At 38.9% G+C, this 20494-nt stretch overlaps 1 protein-coding gene across 3 annotated transcripts in view; it reads right to left on the reverse strand.

Moving 5' to 3' along the window:
• The window catches only part of LOC120534490 (NACHT, LRR and PYD domains-containing protein 12-like), a 146654-nt gene that overhangs the window by 18486 nt on the left and 107674 nt on the right, over positions 1–20494 (reverse strand). For 2 of the 3 annotated variants that reach the window (XM_039762089.1, XM_039762088.1), the window contains 2 exons: positions 12756–12929; positions 5422–5595 (listed from right to left, as the gene is read on the reverse strand). In XM_039762089.1, coding sequence (XP_039618023.1) covers positions 5422–5595; positions 12756–12929 — 348 coding nt within the window. Of the gene's footprint in view, positions 1–5421; positions 5596–5684; positions 6433–12755; positions 12930–20494 lie in introns of those variants that run through there. The other variant, XR_005634765.1, reaches the window with a different exon arrangement.

Here is a 20494-nt window from a genome sequence, read left to right on the forward strand (position 1 = left end):
GGTGGGCCGGATCTACGAGTTTTTTCATAAGCTCTGGTAATTCTAGTGTTAATCTGCTTCAACATAAGTGATCCAACTAAAGATGGCAGGACCTTTACAAGCTTTTACAAAAGATACCATAAATATTCTAAAAGAATGTGAAATATTGAATCGATAAATATGGGTTTAAATCATGACTCTATAAAAATGATCATCAGTTAATCAGACTTAACACATTTTGGATGACATGAGCTGTACAACAACAGCAAACAAATAAAGAGCAATAGTGGCCTGAGTGTGCATGTGCAGCACAGTTGGAACGTCAGGTGCCAGCCATGTCAGTAATCATGACTACTGTATATATAATAATCTCTCTATTATAAATTCACTGGGAGAGAAAGACTAGGGAGACGAGACAAAGACACTTAAAAGACCTCTGAGATGAAAGAGATTGGCCACGTAGCGTCTTAAACATGAGAGTGTGTGCCGAGAGATTAACCCAGGACCATCTCGCGATGACGTAGAACATGACATTCTTGCAAGACACACCCTACTTCCAACCAATATCAAATAAGACCACAGCAGAAAAACATTCAGTCATGTTTTGGGTTTTAGCACACACAGATCCAGGGCTCTCAGTGCATATAAAATATATAATGACAATATGTTATAGATGAAACATCGGCAACTAAGTAAAGAAGAAAGAGCAGCGCAGAAAAAAGAGACTCAAAAGTGCTGGAGAGAAAAAAATACAAAAAACAAAAAGAATAATCTAGGGGCAAATTTAGAAAATAAGGAAAGTATTATCAGCCTGGAACAAGTGGAATTGAAAAAAAAGCATGTCCAATCGGGTTCAAAATTAAAAGACAGAGTAAAAGACAAAGTAGAACTTCATAAAGACATTCACAAATGTTGGCACTATACACATGCAGAGCAGGTTAGAGATTATGAAAGCAGTGGAATTCGAAAGGCTCAAAAAAATGTTGGTGCGATACACATGTAAAGAAAGTTAAAGAATATGAAAGCAGGAAAATTAGAAAGTATAAAAAAAGAAAGTAAAGATTGCAGTAGCAAAAACAAACAGAAATTATTACTTGAAAAAAGGGAAAAAAATCACCACGGACCAGGTGTCATTGAAAAAAAAGCAGGACAAAGCGAGGTCAGAAACAAAAGAAAAGAATAAAAACAAAGTAAAACATCACAAAGAGGTTAAAGAACAAGAGGGCCAAACACATGTAGAGCAGGTTAGAGATAATGAAAACTGGAATTCAAAAGACTCAAAAAACGTAGGTGCGATACACATGCAGAGCAAGATACAGAATATGAAAGTAGAAAAAAATGACAGTGTCAAAACAAAGACAGTAAACATCACATTAGCGCAAAAAAGATACATTATTACTCTGAGAATTAATGAAAAGGCGAATAGAATATATATATAGAATATATGGACACAGGTGATATGTCAGAAGTACTGTATGTAAATATTGTAAGGCTTTGAAGTTTAAGTTAGGGAATTTCGAAAACGGGGTTTACCTCACATGCATTTATTGGTTACTTTGCAAAAATAAATTATTAACTGCTGATGATGTGGATCGTTTTTTTGTCTGTGCTGAAATTCCAAACAGAGAAAGCTACCCTGAATTATGTTACAATGTCATTAAACACATGTCTCACGGACCTCATTTAAAAGATTCAGCATGTTGGGACTCGAAAGATTCCTAATATTGTTCTTAGATAGATAGATAGATAGATAGATAGATAGATAGATATGTAAGGCACTATATGATAGACAGATAGATAGATAGATAGATAGATAGATAGATAGGAATGACAGTATATAATAGATAGATAGATAGATAGATAGATAGATAGATAGATAGATAGATAGATAGATAGATAGATAGATAGATAGATAGATACTTTACCGAAGTTCTGAAATAAAAGTGAAACTAATTAAATAGCAACAATTCAAAGAAAAAAAAATCTTAAAAGTGTGTATTCGGAAAACCAAATACAGGGGTTAGAAAGCGAAGCAAGCAGGGGGCAAAGCCCCCTAAGTAATAATAATAATAATAATAATAATAATAATTCCATTGCAGCTATACATTGGTCACAAAACAAACTATAAGACCTCCAAAACAATAAACAAAACACAAACACCATCTCCACCTCAAAGATGATATAGAACATTCTTCCATATGATAAAAATGTAATAACGGCATACATCAACACTGCACAAAGTAATAGTTCATACAGACACAAACTCTACAACACTTAACCTCCATACTACAGACATCATGACAGAGGACATACCAACCACACAACTTAAAAACACAAGCATAGACCCAGAAAACACAGATAGATAGATAGATAGATAGATAGATAGATAGATAGATAGATAGATAGATAGATAGATAGATAGATAGATAGATAGATAGATAGATAGATAGATAGATAGATAGATAGTGTCACACACGTGCGCATGGGAGGCAGCTAAAGGGCTTGAGTGAAGGCAGTTCGGAGGCATGCCGGGGTGTGGCAGAGTGCACTGACTCTTTTTCTCCTTTGCCTGTAGACCATCCCCGGGGGATTTCACCTGGCTCTCCTGACATCACTTCCGGGACTGAGTCAATGGAAGTCGGCCACACCAGCTCCAGTCCCTCTGATGTCACCTCCGGCTACGAACCAATGGTGGAAGACCACGTGCCAGATCCATATGACCTCACTTCCTGTCTCCCCCTTTAAAACCTGCCCCTTTTCCTTTGTTTCCTCAGTCTTGTACTGGACTCAGTTGAATGCACTTCAGTGCTGATTATTTTGAGAAAACGACCTTTTGCAGCCAGGATACTATATTATACGGGTGGCTGCCCCAACTCTTTATCTGTCCATGTCTCGTTCTTGTGACAATAGATAGATAGATAGATAATAAAAGGCACTATATCGGATAGATAGATAGATAGATAGATAGATAGATAGATAGATAGATAGATAGATAGATAGATAGATAGATAGATAGATAGATAGATAGATAGATAGATAGATAGATAGATACTTTATTAATCCACAAGGGAAAATTCACACTGGATGGCAGACATCTCCTCATATCCTCCCATTTATCATTTAGCTTTTGTCCCATTTTGGACTTTCTTTTCTGAGATGGTGTGATACTTCCATTTTTTCTTTAAAATAATCAATGTCTTCTTCTATCCTTAACATATGGTTAAATTATACTTTGCTTTGCAAAACTAATGTTTCCTTATTTCTATTTTCCCTATTTTACATGTCTAATATTCAAATCATTATTGTAAATAACTACACAGTTAGTTACAATGTAAATGCTCAAAAAATCATCTTCTTAAACTGCTGTGTATGTCAGAGAATTAAAAACAACTGTTCAAATGGTCAGTTCACTGTGCCGCACTTCACAAGGTGAGGTCTTTAAATGGCATTGTAACCCTCATGCTCAGAGAATTTCTCAGATGGACAGCTACAACATTACAAGCTGATTTCAGTGCTTTGTTACTAGAATCTTCCCAGTTCAAGTTGGTATTTAGGCTGAGCTTTCGCTAGTGGGTCAGGGTGTTGTGCTTTCTTGACATGGGGCACCTTGAAGACATCCCAGCAAGTGATGAGCACCCAATCAAACAAAATGATGGCCTTTTCTTATGGGTTTGATGGTTCTTGTTTACAGATTTTAGACATTTAAAAGTCTGGTCTTACCTAAATCATCCTAAAATTACCCCAATTTCCACACAAATTTAAAATTTACAAGTCTTAGTAAAACTAATCATTTTAACAGGACAACAACTGGGTACACTAGGTGAGAGGTCTGTGGGAGTGCTGGAGTGAATGTTAGTGCAAACACAATGAGTGTAAGGGGTCATGGCAGCTGTAAAATGGTCATAGGAGTGTAAATCGGCTCAGCAGGGGTCTCATGTATAAAACTGTGTGGATTCAAGAAAGAAATTATGCAGTTGCCATAAAACAGAAAAATGCATACATCATCTCTACCTGTGTTGCCACCCTGAAACAACCATATACGGACTATGCTAATCAACTTCATACATATCCAGTCACAATGATGCAGACCTTCAAAGGATGGTAGAGCAGCCTCCCGCTTAATGCATCCAGCCTCCATCAATTACATTTGAGGATTTCTATGGCATGCTTCATAATGATTTCCATCACTATGAATAGTTGTAGGCTGTATGAAACACTAAGAGTTCAGTAAGTTGCCTTTCCATCAAGCCAGCCATCTCGTGCAGCACCAATAGCAAGTCGTCTGATCAATGCTACATTGCCTCTATATAAATAATTCATGGCCCAGGCCACCAAGCCACAACGTTTGTCGGTCTCACCTTGGCATCATAGGTGACTTTTGCGTTAATGGAATGTCACAGCTTCCAGTTAACAAAAGCAGCTTCATTTTTGCTATGTATCCTTATTGGATTATGAGTCCTGTCAATTGCTCTGATTACATTAGGCAAACCAGACACTGCTGCAAACTGCCTTTTTACGTTGGTATATATAAAAACAATCTATGAAAACTGAATGTGGGGACTCATCAGTCAATTTATGGCTTCCATTACATTGTTCATATTGGAGCTCTATTGAGATATTCGGGTAAAGCTTGATTATGGGCAATCTGTCTTTCTAATGCCGGGGTCATTTCTGCACACAGTTTCAAGAGAAGGTCTGCTGAAAATTGAAATTTGCTCGTTAACCAGTCATTATCATGGGCAAAAAAAATCTGACTGGCCCCTCCATATAAAATGGGGAAAATAAGTATTGAACACATCAACATTTTTAACAGTAAATATATTTCTAATGGGGCTATTGATATGAAATTTACACCAGATGCCTTGTGCCCTGTGTTGGCTGGCATTGGCTCCAGCAGACCCCCGTGACCCTGTGTTAGGATATAGCGGGTTGGACAATGGATGGATGGATGGATGTTGGTAACAACCCAAGTAATTCGCACATACAAAGAAATCAAAACAAACAAGCCCATAAATTAAGGCTTCTGGGGGATGAGTGTTGAATTGTCTCACATCTTTCTGTCCACACTGCCTTCAGTCATAAAATTCTCCTCCCTGTGTCCTTCTCCTTCTAACTATGGTTGGCTGATCAGTTTTACTGATGCTGTTCCCTTTGTGTCCCATTCTCTTGTATGGACACCTCTCACTCCTTCTCTTGATCATCTGCCCTGTTCTCTTGTTTGGTGTCTCATTTTCGTCCCTTTGTTCATCTGCTTCTCTTGTACCTCATTACCTTTTCTCTCCTACTCTTTGCTACAGTTACTCTGGTCAGCTGTTCTGCTTCCACTTTTTTTCTAACATTTAACAAACTTTAGTGAGGCGATAACAGGAATGTGAGGGTGGAAGGTGATAATGGAGGAAAGGGACAAAGACAAGACTACAAAATCACTTGTTGTTCACTCACCTCAGTTTCTCTAATTTGCAGTTTTCACTACTCATTCCCTTACCCAGCTGAGCCAAGGCTGAGTCCCCAATTTCATTTTTGCTCAGGATCAATTCAGTCAGTCGTGAGTGTGGAGAAGAAATGACTGATGAGAGAACTGAGCAACATCTGGAACTGAGACCACATTGAGACAACCTGTCGAGATAAAGAGAGAAAAAGTAAGGACACAAAGAGGGACAGACAGGCAACAGACCACACAAAAATAAACAAAACAAACTTTCCACCGTTTGTGACAAAAACTGAGCCCTTATTGACTGTGCTGGCCATGACATCCATCCATAGTGAAGCTCTGATCACAGGAGAAAAAAGAACATCTTGGTAATGAAATCAAAAGTCCAAAAGAAACAAGAAGAACAGAAAAACAAAATGGATGTGAGCTGCTATAGTCTCCTCCACAGATAAGTTTTGAGAAGAAATTTCATCGTGTGTGTCAAGACAAGAAACACATGGGGCCTCATTGTTGTCTATTTTTCTCATTCTTTTTTTTTTTTCTTTTTCTGTTTCGTGGTTTCAGCTGATGTCTTCATAAAGACAAGTGAGAAGGAGGACAGTCCAGTGAATTTGTGTTATCTACTTCATTAATTGAATTTTTCTGTTTTAATCCATTCCTGTTTATTACGTTCATGTGTTGGTAAGACGTGTCAGTAAGAATTTAAATGGACTGTCAACAGAACAACTTCAGGATCAACTGTCAACTGTGTGAGGATGAGTGTCCAAAAAGGCCAGTCTAATAAAGTCACACAAAGACATGCTGAACTTGTCACCTCATTCCATATTCATTGTAATAAATTTTCCCACAATCCATAACTTCAGCCATCAAATTAGAGGTCCAGTTCAGCTCTTTGACACCTCAGACTCAGGTCAGTCTCATCAGTTTATCATCTAAAAGTCCATGTGGTCTTGCTTGTCTTTCAGTTCACTTTTGATCCTTCATATCATTCCACAATAAGATCCCTGCTGTGTTAATTGTGTCTATAAATACACAGACAGACAGGTAGACATTTAGACAAATGGATATTTACAAATATATTTAATCTCTCCCTAACATTGGAAATGGTCCCTGTATGCCTTAAGTCAGCCATAATTGTGCCAGTGCTGAAGAAAACTAACATCACTAATATGAATGACTATCATCTAATCGCTCTCACGTGGATAATAATGTAGTGCTTTGAAATACTGGTTCTCTCCTACAATTAAACCAACACCCCTGTCTCCCTGGACTCACATCAATTTACTTAAAGAGCTAACAGATCTACAGAGGATGCCATCTGTCTGACTTTGAACACAGCCTTGACTCATCTGGAGGGACAGGGCACGTATGTGAGGATGCTATTTGTAGACTACAGTTCTGATTTTAATACAATTGTCCCTTCCAAGATCCTCCATAAACTGCACCAGCTGGGCCTCAGCATACCACTATGTAATTGGATCCTCAGCTTCCTGTCAGAGTGCCATCAGGTGGTATGGCTGGGCTCTCATCTTTCCTCCACTATAACCCTGAACACGGGCACACCACAAGGCGGTGTTCTGAGCCCCATTCTCTACTCCCTCTGCTCTCACAATTGTGTACCTGCATATACCACCAACATCATCATAAAATTTGCAGATGACGCAATAGTGATTGGGCTAATTTCCAATAATGATGAATCAGCCTACAGAACGGAGGTGAACAATCTGGTGCTCAGTAAACAACCTGTTCCTCTACACAGGGAAGATCAAGGAGTTCATCACTAATTTTAGGAGATCACGAGATGAGGATTATGCTCCTGTCTTCATCAATGGGGATAGGGTGGAGTTTGTATTAAACTTTATGTTCCTCAAGATATACAGTTTATCAATAGGGACCTTTCATCGACAGCTGAACACCACACCAGAAAAAAGCACAGCAATGGCTGTTTTTCCTAAGAATGTAGATAAAAGCTGACCTCTCTTGACCTACTTCCGCTGCACCACAGAGAGTATTTTAACCGATTGTATCTGTGTGTGGTATCATACCTGCACAGCTGCTGATCGGAAAGTTCTACAGTGGAGTGTGTAGAGAGAGCAAAGAAATTTTGGGATACAGCCACCAGCACCTGCATGGATTTCAGTCAGCCACGACACTGTCTATTTGAACTTCTCCCATCCAGTAAACACTTCAGAGCCTTTCCTGTAGGAACCTTGCGGTTCAGAAACAGTTTCATCCCAAGAGCTCTAAACTTACTCAATCAGTCCATCAAGTGCTCAAGGTACAACTGTTTGTACTTAGAATTACAATGACCTCACTGTAAACTTGCACTACAACTGTAATATTGCACAACTTGAGCCACTTTATGATCCATTTGTACTAACTGCACTATATGGACATGTACTGTATATTGCAACTTATGCTCTCATATATTACATTCTCATGGCTTTTATCACATTTTTGTTATTGGAAAATTATTTTATGGAGAAGTTGCATATTGAATTTCATTGTACTGTACAATGATAATAAAAGAAAAGAAAAGAAAAATGTATTCTTAAAATTGGCAATCTCTACATATTAGAAATGTATTATAAGCATATGAGAAAAGTAGACTCGATATTTTACTAAATATTAAGATGTAAAATTTAGGATTGGAAAGGCTTATGCTTACGTATTTTTTTTTATTCTGTTTGAGTTAGAAACCAACAATAGTTAATTAAGCCAAAGGTTAGATGTTCAGGAGATCTGAAAAGAATGGGCTCCTTGCTTAGAGAGAGAATGTGAACTCTTTGGCTGTAAATAATGGTAGCAAGCATGGAGCTAGTAGAGAGTAAGGATTGACCTTGTCAAATAGAAATGATGGACAGAGAGGTATATGACACCCCTCCTTGTGTAAGAAATATTTGTGAAGTGACAAGAGTCAGATGAGGATGAATAATGGCTTGTATGATAAGAATTGTAATAAATGTAAGAGATGCCTATAGCTGCTCACTCAGTCTATCTGAATTGAGTCTTTATGTGCACTATACTATAAATCTTGATTCTGCTGTCTGTCCTGAGACTGAGTGTCTTCTTTGGGACTGAGGGTGCCTGTGCTGCTTAATCTGCTTCAGCATAAGTGATTCAACTAAAGATGGCAGGACCTTTACAAGCTTTTACAAAAGATACCATAAATATTCTGAGAGAATGTGAAATATTGAATCAACAAATATGAGTTCAAATTATGACTCTATAGCAATGATCATCAGTTAATCAGCCTTAACACATTTGGATGACATGAGCTGTATGACGACAGCAAACAAATAAAGAGCAATAGTGGCCTGAGTCTACAGGTGCAGCACAGTTGGAATGTCAGGAGTCAGCCATGTTAGTAATCATGACTACTGTATGGAATAATAATAATAATAATAATAATAATAATAATAATAATAATAATAATAATAATAATAATAATAATAATAATAATAATAATAATAATGATAATGATAATGATAATAATAATAATGTATTCCATTGCAGCTATACATTGGTCACAAAACAACCTTTAAGAGCTCAAAAAGAATACACAAAACACAAACACCACCTCCACCTCAAAGATGATATAGAATGACTTGCTTCTTCCATATGATAAAATAATTTAATAACAACATACATCAACACTACACAAAGTAATAATTCCTACAGACACAAACTCCACAACCCTTAACCTCCAGACAACATCACAGAGGACATAACAATCACACAACTTAAAAACACAAGCATAGACCCAGAAAATACTGCATGGCAGACATCTCCTCATATCCTCCCATTTATCAATTAGCTTTTGTTCTATTTTGGACTTTCTTTTCTGAGATGGTGTAGTACTTCTGGGGCGGCACAGTGGCGCAGTGGGTAGCGCTGCTGCCTCGCAGTTAGGAGACCCGGGTTCGCTTTCCGGGTCCTACCTGCGTGGAGTTTGCATGTTCTCCCCGTGTCTGCATGGGGTTCCTTCCACAGTCCAAAGACATGCAGGTTAGGTGCATTGGCGATTCTAAATTGTCCCTAGTGTGTGCTTGGTGTGTGTGTGCGTGTGTGTGTGTGTGTGTGTGGCGCGCCCTGCGGTTGGCTGGTGCCCTGCCCGGGGTTTCTTTCCTGCCTTGTGCCCTGTGTTGGCTGGGATTGGCTCCAGCAGATCCCCATGACCCTGTAGTTAGGATATAGCGGGTTGGGTAATGGATGGATGGATATATAAAAACAAACTATGAAAACTGAATGTGGGGCCTCATCAGTCAATTTATGGCTTCCATTACAGCAGTCGTGTTGGAGCTCAATCTGTCTTTCTAATGCTGTGGTCAATTCTGCACACAGTTTCAAGAGAAGGTCTGTTGAAAATTTAAATTGCCTCATTAACCAGTCATTATCATGGGCAAAAAAAATCTGACTCCCCCTAAATATGCAGCGGGGAAAAGGAGTATTGAAACAGTAAATATATTTCTAATGGGGCTATTGACATGAAATTTACACCAGATGTTGGTAACAACCCAAGTAATTCACACATACAATGAAATCAAAACAAACAAGTCCATAAATTAAGGCTTCTGGGGGATGAGTGTTGTATTGTTTCACATCTTACTGTCCACACTGACTTCAGTCATAAAATTTTCCTCCCTGTGTCCTTCTCCTTCTCTCTATGGTGGCTGATCAGTTTTACTGTGTCCCATACTGTGTCAGATTTAAAGAGAACATGCCGGAGAGCTGAGCGTAAATGGAGGAAAACTAAACTAACTATCCACTATGAAATATTAAAAGTTAAAATAACAGAATACAATAACACAGTCTGTCTTGAGAGGCGCTGCTATTTCTCTAAGATTATAAATAACAATGCTAGTAATCCCAGAGTCTTATTCTCTACGATTGATCGTCTGCTAAACCAGGTAACACAAAGGAATGCCTACAAAATGCCTCCAGTGAATCCTGTGAGGGTATTGCTGTATTCTTTAATAAAAAAATTAATGATATTAGAAATAATATAGTATATCTCCCCAACACTAAGGATCCTCCTAAACCCCAGTACTCCATTATAAACAAATTAAATTCTTTCACAGGGATAGATTTACCTGATTTACATAAAATAATTTCTCTGAGACCCTCTACCTGCGTCCTTGACCCAATACCAACAAGTTTTTTTTAAAAAGGTATCGGGCATGCTAATTGATAATATTCTTGACATTGTAAACTCCTCATTAGATGTGGGGGTCTTCCCAGACTGTCTTAAGACTGCTGTAGTTAAACCCCTACTTAAGAAACATAATCTTGACCCCTCTGCTTTTGAATGTTTTACACCCATCTCTAACCTTCCCTTCTTAAGTAAAATTCTAGAGAAGGCAGTCATTATGCAGTTAAATAACCATCTCAATAAATATGCTATTCTTGATAAATTTCAGTCAGGTTTTAGAACAAATCACAGCACAGAAACGGCACTCATTAAAGTAGTAAATGACTTGCGGGTAAATTCAGACAGAGGCCATTTATCTGTTGTCATCCTCTTAGATCTGAGTGCTGCATTTGACACCACTGATCACAACATTCTTAGAAATGGCCTTAGTCAATGGGTGGGCCTCTCTGGTAGTGTCTTAAATTGGTTTGAATCCTGCCTGGCAGGGAGGAAATTCTTTGTTAGTTGTGATAATTATAACTCAAAGACACATGATATTCTATATGGTGTTCCACAAGGCTCTATCCTGGGTCCACTGCTCTTCTCAATCTACATGCTTCCGTTAGGTCAGATTATTTTGAGGCGCAACGTGAGTTACCATAACTATGCTGATGGCACACAGCTGGATTTATCAATAGCACCTGATGACCCAGACGCTGTAAATTCATTAACACAATGTCTTACTTGTGTTTCTTATTGGATGAATAGTAATTTTCTCAAGCTAAATAAAGAGAAAACAGAAATTTTAGTGATTTGCAATAATGGAGACAATGAGATTATTAGAAATAAACTTGATGCATTAGGATTAAAAGTCAAGACGGAGGAAAAGAACTTAGGGGTAACTGTTGACTGTAACCTAAATTTTAAATTGCATATTAATCAGATCTAGGACAGGATTTTTTCACTTAAGAAACATAGCAAAAGTTAGACCTCTTATATCATTTAAAGATACTGAAAAATTAGTTCACGCTGCTAGAATCCTAACTAGGAAAAGAAAATCTGAGCACATTTCTCCAGTTTTGATGTCACTACACTGGTTACCTGTGTCATTCAGAATTGACTTAAAAATACTGCTTATGGTTTACAAAGCCTTAAATAATCTTGCTCCATCTTCTATATCGGAATGTCTGACACCTTATATTCCAAATTGTAACCTCAGATCCTCAAATGAGTGTCTCCTTAGAATTCCAAGAGCAAAACTTAAAAGAAGTGGTGAGGCGGCCTTCTGCTATTATGCACCTAAAATCTGGAATAGCCTGCCAATAAGAATTCGCCGGACTGATACGATGGAGCACTGTAAAAAAACTGCTAAAAACACATTACTTTAACATGGCTTTCTGATAACTTCACCTTCATCTAATCCTGATACTCTGTATGTTCAATTCATTATAATAACTATTCATGGTGGCTCTAAAATCCGTACTGACCCCTACTCTCTCTTCTGTTTCTTTTCCCAGTTTTCTGTGGTGGTGATCTGTGCCATCACCACCTAATCAAAGCACTGTGATGTTCTACATTGATGGATTAAAAGCCAGAAGTCTATATGACCATCATCATCAAATCCTTCCAAGAGAACCCTAAATACAAAGAGGACTGTTTCATTTATATTAGGTAGAATGCCCAGAGGGGACTGGGCGGTCTCCTGGCCTGGAACCCCTGCAAATTTTATTTTTTCTCTCCAGCCGTCTGGAGTTTTTTTTTGTTTTTTCTGTCCTCCCAGGCCATCGGACTTTACTCTTATTCTATGTTAATTAGTGTTATCTTATTCTAATTCTTACTTTGTCTTTTATTTCTCTTTTCTTCATCATGTAAAGCACTTTGAGCTACATTATTTGTATGAAAATATAAATAAATGTTGTTGTTGTTGTCCTGTTCTCTTGTTTAATGTCTCATTTTCTTCTCTTTGTTCATCTGCTTCTCTTGTCCCTCATTACCTTTGCTCTCCTACTCTTCCTGCTCCTGCCTGTCAACACAGTCCAGCAGCAGATGTCCACTCCTCTTTGTGACAGTCACTCTGGTCAGCTGTTATGCTTCCAAGTTTTTTTTAACTTTTAATAAACTTTAGTTAGGCGATAAAAGGAATGTGAGGGTGAAAGGTGACAACGGAGAAAAGGGACAAAGACAAGACTACAAAATCACTTGTTGTTCACTCACCTCAGTTTCTCTAATTTGCAGTTTTCACTAATCATTCCCTTACACAACTGATCCAAGGCTGAGTCCCCAATTTCATTTCCACTCAGGATCAATTCAGTCAATCGTGAGTGTGGAGAAGAAACGACTGATGAGAGAAATGAGCCACATCTGGATTTGAGATCACATTGATACAGGCTGTGGAAATAAACAGAGAAACAGTTAAGGACACAAAGAGGGACAGACAGGCAACAGACCACACAAAAGTAAACAAAACAAACTTTCCACCATTTGTGACAAAAACAGCCCTCATTGACTGTGCTGGCCATGACATCCATCCATAGTGAAGCTCTGATCACAGGAGAAAAAAGAACATCTTCGCAACAAAATTAAAAGTCCAAAAGAAACAAGAAGAACAGAAAAACAAAATGGATGTGAGCTGCCATAGTCTCCTCCACAGACAAGTTTTGAGAAGAAAGTTCATAAGACAACACTGTGATTGTAAGAAAAGAACACTTGAAGACCATAGAAAGACATTGTGCATGTCAAGACAAAAAACACATGGGGGTCTCATTGTTGTCTGACTTTCACATTCTTTCCTTTTTCTTTTTCTGTTTCGTGGTTTCAGCTGATGTTTTCATAAAGACAAGTGAGAAGGAGGATAGTCCAGTGAATTTGTGTTATCTACTCCATTAAATTAATTTTTCCGTTTTAATACATTCCTGTTTATTATGTTCATGTAAATGGACTGTCGACAGAAGAACTTGAGGAGCAACTGTCAACTGTGTGAGGATAATGAGCGTCCAGAAATGCCAAGTTCAATAAAGTCACACAAACACATGCTGAACTTGTCACCTCATTCCATATTCATTGTAATTATTTTTCCCACAATTCATCACTTCAGCTATCACATTGAAGGTCCAGTTCAGCCCTTTGACACCTCAGACTCATGTCAGTCTCATCAGTTTATCATCTAAAGGTCCATGTGGTCTGCTTGTCTTTCAGTTCACTTTTGGTCTTTCATATCAATCCACAATAAGACCCCTGCTGTGTTACTTGTGTCTATAAATACAAAGGCAGACAGGTAGAAATTTAGACAAATGGACAGCCTGGGTCTCAATAAGTGACATGACGACCTCGAGCAGAGCTGGACATTCAGGTCTGTAACTGAAGAGTGACCAGAATCAGAAGGTCTTTATTGAGTAGATGGACTACATGGACAGGGATGTTATTTTGGCTGAAATGAGAACATACTAGGAGAATAAAGAAGAAGATGATGATGAAGAATAGAGATAGGAACAGTGAAAACAAATACAAAAGATGGTCAATATAAAGATATGTGAACAAATAGGAGCAAAGGTTCAAGTTTGTAAGTGTGAGGTGCAAGCGGATGGAGTAAATGAGAGAGTAGAACATCAAACCAAAGGACATGTTTGAAATAAAAATGAAAGGAGAGTAAACCTGCTAACCAGACATGAGAAACATGGAGAAAAAGAAACAAAAAGGAGTGACAAGAAGAAATCTACTATAAGAAGCAGAGAAACAAAGAGACACAATAAGGAGAGATAAGTGTGTATGTAGCCAGTGAGAGGTTTATGGGGTACAGGAGTGAGTGGTAGTGCACAACACCATGAGTGTGAAGGGATGTGGACAAAAGAGTGTGCAGGTGTGCACATAGACCAGAGTGTTGAGTGCGGAGTCAAACTGGATTAATCAGCAGCACTGCATGTGAATACATCGATGTGGTTTTAGCAGCCCACTAGTACTAGTGCCCAGAGGCCTCATGTATAAAACTTGTTTGTGCTCAGAAAAATGTGTAAGATATTTCTTATGCCAAAGACAGAATTTATAAAACCTGAACTTGGCGTGAAAATTAGCTTAAAGTTTCGGGAAGTTATGAACATCTGTAAGTCTTACGCAGACTGTTGGTGGGATTTAGTGACTGCATCCAGCAGGACAATGAAGTGATCTGAAAATCTTATTTCATCGTACATTTGAATGATGCAGCAGGCCCATTTTGATTTCATCAGTTACTTAAACCTGACTGTTATAAACCTGCTATGGAAGAGGGATTGTGTGATTTTTGCGTGGTGATCTCTGTAATGTTGGCTCCAATTCAGCACACAACTCTAAGGGGATGGCTTCAGGATGTCTAAACCAGCTTGTAAGTCAGTCATCATCACAAAAAAGGGACACGAATATAAGTAACAATATTTAAATGTGTTTTTAAGTTTGTGGCAAAATAAGCGCTTTCTTATGTTAAGAAGTTAGAAAATATATGCATAGTGTAACATTTGGGTGCGACTTAGTTACCTGACTTGAAAGTTATAGCATATGTGTGATGTGGGACGGAAATTTGCTCAAACTGCCACACCGCTACTTTGTGCAAGCTGCTGATCTACTGGGATTTTCATGGTCTACCATCTCTAAGGTTTACAGAGAATGGTCTGAAAAAAGGAAACTATCCAATGAGCGGCAGTTCTCTGGGTGAAAATGCCTTATTGGTGCCAGAGGCCAGAGGAGAATAGCCAGATAGCCAGCTGATAGAAAGGCAACAGTAAGTCAAATAAGCACTAGTTAAAACTAATATACAGAAGGGCATCTCTGAACATACAACACAATCGATCCATGAAGCAGATGGGCTACAGCGGCAGGAGACCACACAGAGTTCCACTCCTGTCAGCTAAGAACAGGCAACTGAGGCAAAAATTGGCACTGGCTTGCCAAAATTGGACAATAGAAGATTGGTAAAACATTGCCTGGTCTGCTGAGTCTCAAATTCTGCTGTGATATTCGGATGGTAGGGTCAGAATTTGGTGGCAACAACATGAAAGCATAGATTCATCCTGCCTTGTATCAACAGTTAAGGCTGGTGACGGTGGTATAATGGTGTGGGGGATATTTTCTAGGCTCCTGGGCCCCTTAGTACCAATTGAGCATCGTTTAAGTGCCACAACCTGCATAAGTATTGTTGCTGACCATGTCCATCCCTTTATGACTGCAGTATATCTATATTCTGATGGCTTCTTCCAGACAAAGCTCAAATCATCTCAGACTGGTTTCTTGAACATGACAAATAGTTTACTGTTCTGAAATGGCCTCCACAGTCACCAGATCTCAATCCAATAGAGCACCTTTGGGATGTGGTGGAAATGAAGATTCACATTGTGGATGTGCAGATGACAAATCTGCAGCAATTACATCAAGCTATAATGTCAATATGGACCAAAGTCCCTGAGGAATGTTTCCAGCACCTTGTCTATGCCACAAAGAATTACATCAGCCAAATGGGGTCCAACCTGGTACTAGCATAGTGTACCTAATAAAGTGGCCAGTGAGTGTATTTACATTAACTGTGTCCATAAAAAATGATCCCCCTGATCCCTCTTTAAACTCTGCCAAATGTTAGTAATACCTCAAGTTCACATTCACTAAAGTTTACTTTCCTCTGTTCTTCCATGGTTTGTAGTATAGATGTTACACAGAAACATGAACAAATTGATATGGTGGTTATTCTTCATCTTTCAGCTGTTCCTTTTAGGGGTCACCACAGTAAATCATTGTTTCCATATGTCCCTGTACTCTGCATCTGGCTCTATCACACATATCACCTACATGTCCTCTCTCACAAAATCCATAAATCTTATCTTAGGCATTCCTCTTTTCCTTATGCCTGGCAGCTCCATCCCTAGCATCCTTCTCCCAATATACCGAGCATCTCCCCTCTGCACATGTCCAGATCAATGCAATCTCACCTCTCTGACCCTCTAATGTGCTCATTTCTAATCCTGTCCACCCTTGTCACACCCAATGCAAATATTGACATCCTTAACTCAGCTTTCTCTCCTGTCTTTTTGCCTGTGTCACAGTTTCCAACCCATATAACATAGTTGGTCTCACTACTCTCTTGTAGACATTCCCTTTCAATCTTCACTCACACCACTGTCACACTTCCCTTGTCCATATTCTGTACAACTCTTACATGCTTTTCTGCCATTCCTGACTTCCTCATACAATACCACTACATCTCTCGAGATACTCTGTCATATGCCTTCTCCAAGCCCACTAAGACACAATGCAACTGCTTCTGGCCTTCTCTATACTTCTCCATCACAATCTTTAGAGCAAACATTGCATCTGTGTTGCTCTTTCCTGGCAGGAAACCATACTGCTGCTCTCTAATCATCACCTTCCTTTTTAACATAGCTTCCACTACTCTTGCTCATAACAATACAATACAATACAATTTATTTTTTTATATAGCCCAAAATCACACAAGAAGTGCCGCAATGGGCTTTAACAGACCCTGCCTCTTGACAGCCCCCCCAGCCTTGACTCACTAAGAAGACAAGGAAAAACTCCCAAAAAACCCTAGTAGGGAAAAAATGGAAGAAACCTTGGGAAAGGCACAACTTCAGGCATAACTTCATGCTCTGGCTCATCAACTTTATCCCCCTGAAGTTACTACAGTTCTGCACAACCTTATTCTCCACTCCTCAGGCTTCCTCTCAGTTTCCAAGATTGAATTAAACAATCTGGTTAAAAACTCCACTTGCATCTCTCCTAAACACATCCATGCTTTCACAGATATGTCATCTGGACCTACAGCCTTCCCATTCTTCATCATCTTCATAGTTGTTCTTAACTTCGTTCTTGCTAATCCGTTGCATTTCCTGATTCATTATTTCCACATCATCCAACCCTCTCTTTCTCTCATTCCCTTCATTCATCAACTTCTCAAAAAACTCTTTCCATCTGCTCAACACACTCTCCTCGCTTGTGAGTATGATTCCATCTTTATCCTTTGTCACCCTAACCTGCTGCACATTTTTCCCAGCTTGGTCCCTCTGTCTAGCCAATCGGTACAGGTCCTTTTTTTCCCTCCTTAGTGTCCAACCTCTCATACAACTCATCATATGCCTTATCTTTAGCCTTTGCCACCTTCACCTAATCTTCTTGTTCTACTGTCCACTTTCTGCATCTCTCTGGCTATCCCACTTCTTCTTCGACAACCTCTTCCTCTGTATGCTCGCCTGTACTTCCCCATTCTACCACCAGGTTCCTTTGTCCTCCTTTGACCAGTTGAACTGAACAGATGAAGCTGGTCAGTATCTGCTTTAATTGTCCTGTGATGATGGCAATGAAGGTAGAGCAGACATCTATAAGCAAGACCTACATATATGTCCATTGCAGTCATGATATCATTAAGTGAAGTTCAGGACCAAATCCACCATGTTATACTCAAATTTGTTGATTCAAGTCAAGGACATCTTGTGCTGGATTCTAGAGGTTCATTCCTCTAGAACTTTCATTACTGAAGACGTCAAGGCTACTGGTCTGTGGTCCTTAAAGCCTGGAATTTTTGGGATGATGGTGGAGATCTTGAAGCAGGTAAAAACAGAGTAGGTCCAGAGATCAATTAAAAATGTTCACAAACACAGGAAGACAGACTCCACAGGATAGATGAAGTGATGACTTGGGGCGTTTGAGGATTTTATGCTTGAACAAGTTGAGACTTTTTTGTAGTGATGGATTGGGTGCTGAGGAAGACTAGGACATAAGCAGTTGAATGTGGGTGTGAAGTAGCAGAACTACTGTGGCAACCCCTAATGGGAGCAGCCGAAGGAAGAGGAAAAGTCCCTGAAGTTTGTCTCAGCTCTTTTTCTTGTCCTTTTTGCTTTCCTGCAGATTAAGCTCAGCAGACTATGCTCAACTATGCTGGATTTAACAATTGTCTTTGTGCTCCTTCCCACTTCTCCCCACACAATAATGTATAAAGTGACCATGTCCTTGTACTTAAGGGTGTTACTGCGTCAGTTTTAAAAATGTTTAAATATGTTGAGTCAAAGCAGTACTATAACTCTTCTATGAACATTAGAGCATTACAACATTTGAGCAATCTGGACGTGAACAGGACATTCAGCCCAACAAAGCTCACAAGTCCTACTAACTTAATTCTTCTAAAAAAACTTCAAGTCGAGTTTTGAAAGTTCCTAAAGTCTTACTGTCTACCACACTACTTTGTAGCTTATTCCAAGTCTATGATTCTCTGTGTAAAGGAAAACTTCCTAATGTTTGTGCAAAATTTACCTTTAGCAAGTTTACAACTGTGTCCCCGTGTTCTTGATGAACTCATTTTAAAATAACAGTCTCGATCCACTGTACTAATTCCATTCATAACTTTAAACACTTCAATCATGTCACCTCTTAATCTTGAACATTTGAAAATTTGAACAATCTAGACGAGAACAGGCCATTCAGCCCAACAAAGCTCGCCAGTCCTATCCACTTGTTTCCTCCAAGAAAACATCAAGTCGAGTTTTGAAAGTCCCTAACGTCTTACTGTCTACCACACTACTTGGTAGCTTATTCCAAGTGTCTATCGTTCTTTGTGTAAAGAAAAACTTCCTAATGTTTGTGCGAAATTTACCCTTAACAAGTTTCCAACTGTGTCCTCGTGTTCTTGATGAACTCATTTTAAAATACAAGTCTTGATCCACTGTACTAATTCCCTTCATAATTTTAAATACTTCAATCATGTCACCTCTTAATCTACTTTTGCTTAAACTGTAAAGGCTCAGCTCTTTTAATCTTTCCTCATAATTCAACCCCTGTAGACCTGGAATCAGCCTAGTCGCTCTTCTCTGGACCTTTTCTAGTGCTGCTATGTCCTTTTTGTAGCCTGGAGACGAAAACTGCACACAGTACTCAAGATGAGGCCTCACCAGTGCATTATAAAGGTTGAGCATAACCTCCTTGGACTTGTACTCCACAGATCGTGCTATATAACCTAACATTCTGTTAGCCTTCTTAATGGCTTCTGAACACTGTTGGGAAGTTGATAGCTTAGAGTCCACTATGACTCCTAAATCCTTCTCATAAGGTGTACTCTCGATTTTCGCCCCATTGTGTATTCAAACCTAATATTTTTACTTCCTATGTGTAATACTTTACATTTACTGACATTAAATTTCATCTGCCACAAATCTGCCCAAGCCTGTATGCTATCCAAGTCCTTCTGTAATGATATAACGGATTCCAAATTATCTGCTAATCCACCTATCTTGGTATCATCTGCAAACTTAACCAGCTTGTTACTTATATTCCTATCTAAATCATTTATATATATTAAAAATAGCAGGCCCTAGCACTGACCCCTGTGGAACACCACTCTTAACATCGCCAGTTCTGATGAGGTTCCTCGCACCATCACCCTCTGCTTCCTGTGTCTGAGCCAATTCTGCACCCATCTAAAAACATCACCCTGAACTCCCACTTCTTTTAACTTGATGCCCAACCTCTCATGTGGCACCTTATCAAATGCTTTCTGAAAGTCCAGATAAATAATATCATAAGCTCCACTTTGATCGTATCCTTTTGTTGCCCCTCATAGAATTCCAACATGTTAGTAAAACACGACCTCCCTCTTCTGAACCCATGCTGACTGTTCAGAATAACTCCTGTCCTTGCCATGTATTGCTCAATCTTATCCTTAATAATTCCTTCCATTAATTTTCCTGTGATGCTTGTTAAGCTTACTGGCCTATAGTTGCTTGGATCTGCCCTGTCACCCTTTTTATATAATGGGATGATATTTGCCATTTTCCAGTCCTTTGGAATCTCTCCAGTGCACAGTGACTTCCTAAAAATATGTGTCAAGGGTTTATATATGTACTCACTAGCCTCCTTAAGAACACGAGGATAAATATTATCTGGGCCTGGTGATTTGTTTGATTTCATCTTATTTAATATGAGCAGAACTT

This window comes from Polypterus senegalus, chromosome 8 (genome assembly GCF_016835505.1).
Source record: "Polypterus senegalus isolate Bchr_013 chromosome 8, ASM1683550v1, whole genome shotgun sequence".
Lineage (NCBI taxonomy): Eukaryota > Metazoa > Chordata > Cladistia > Polypteriformes > Polypteridae > Polypterus > Polypterus senegalus.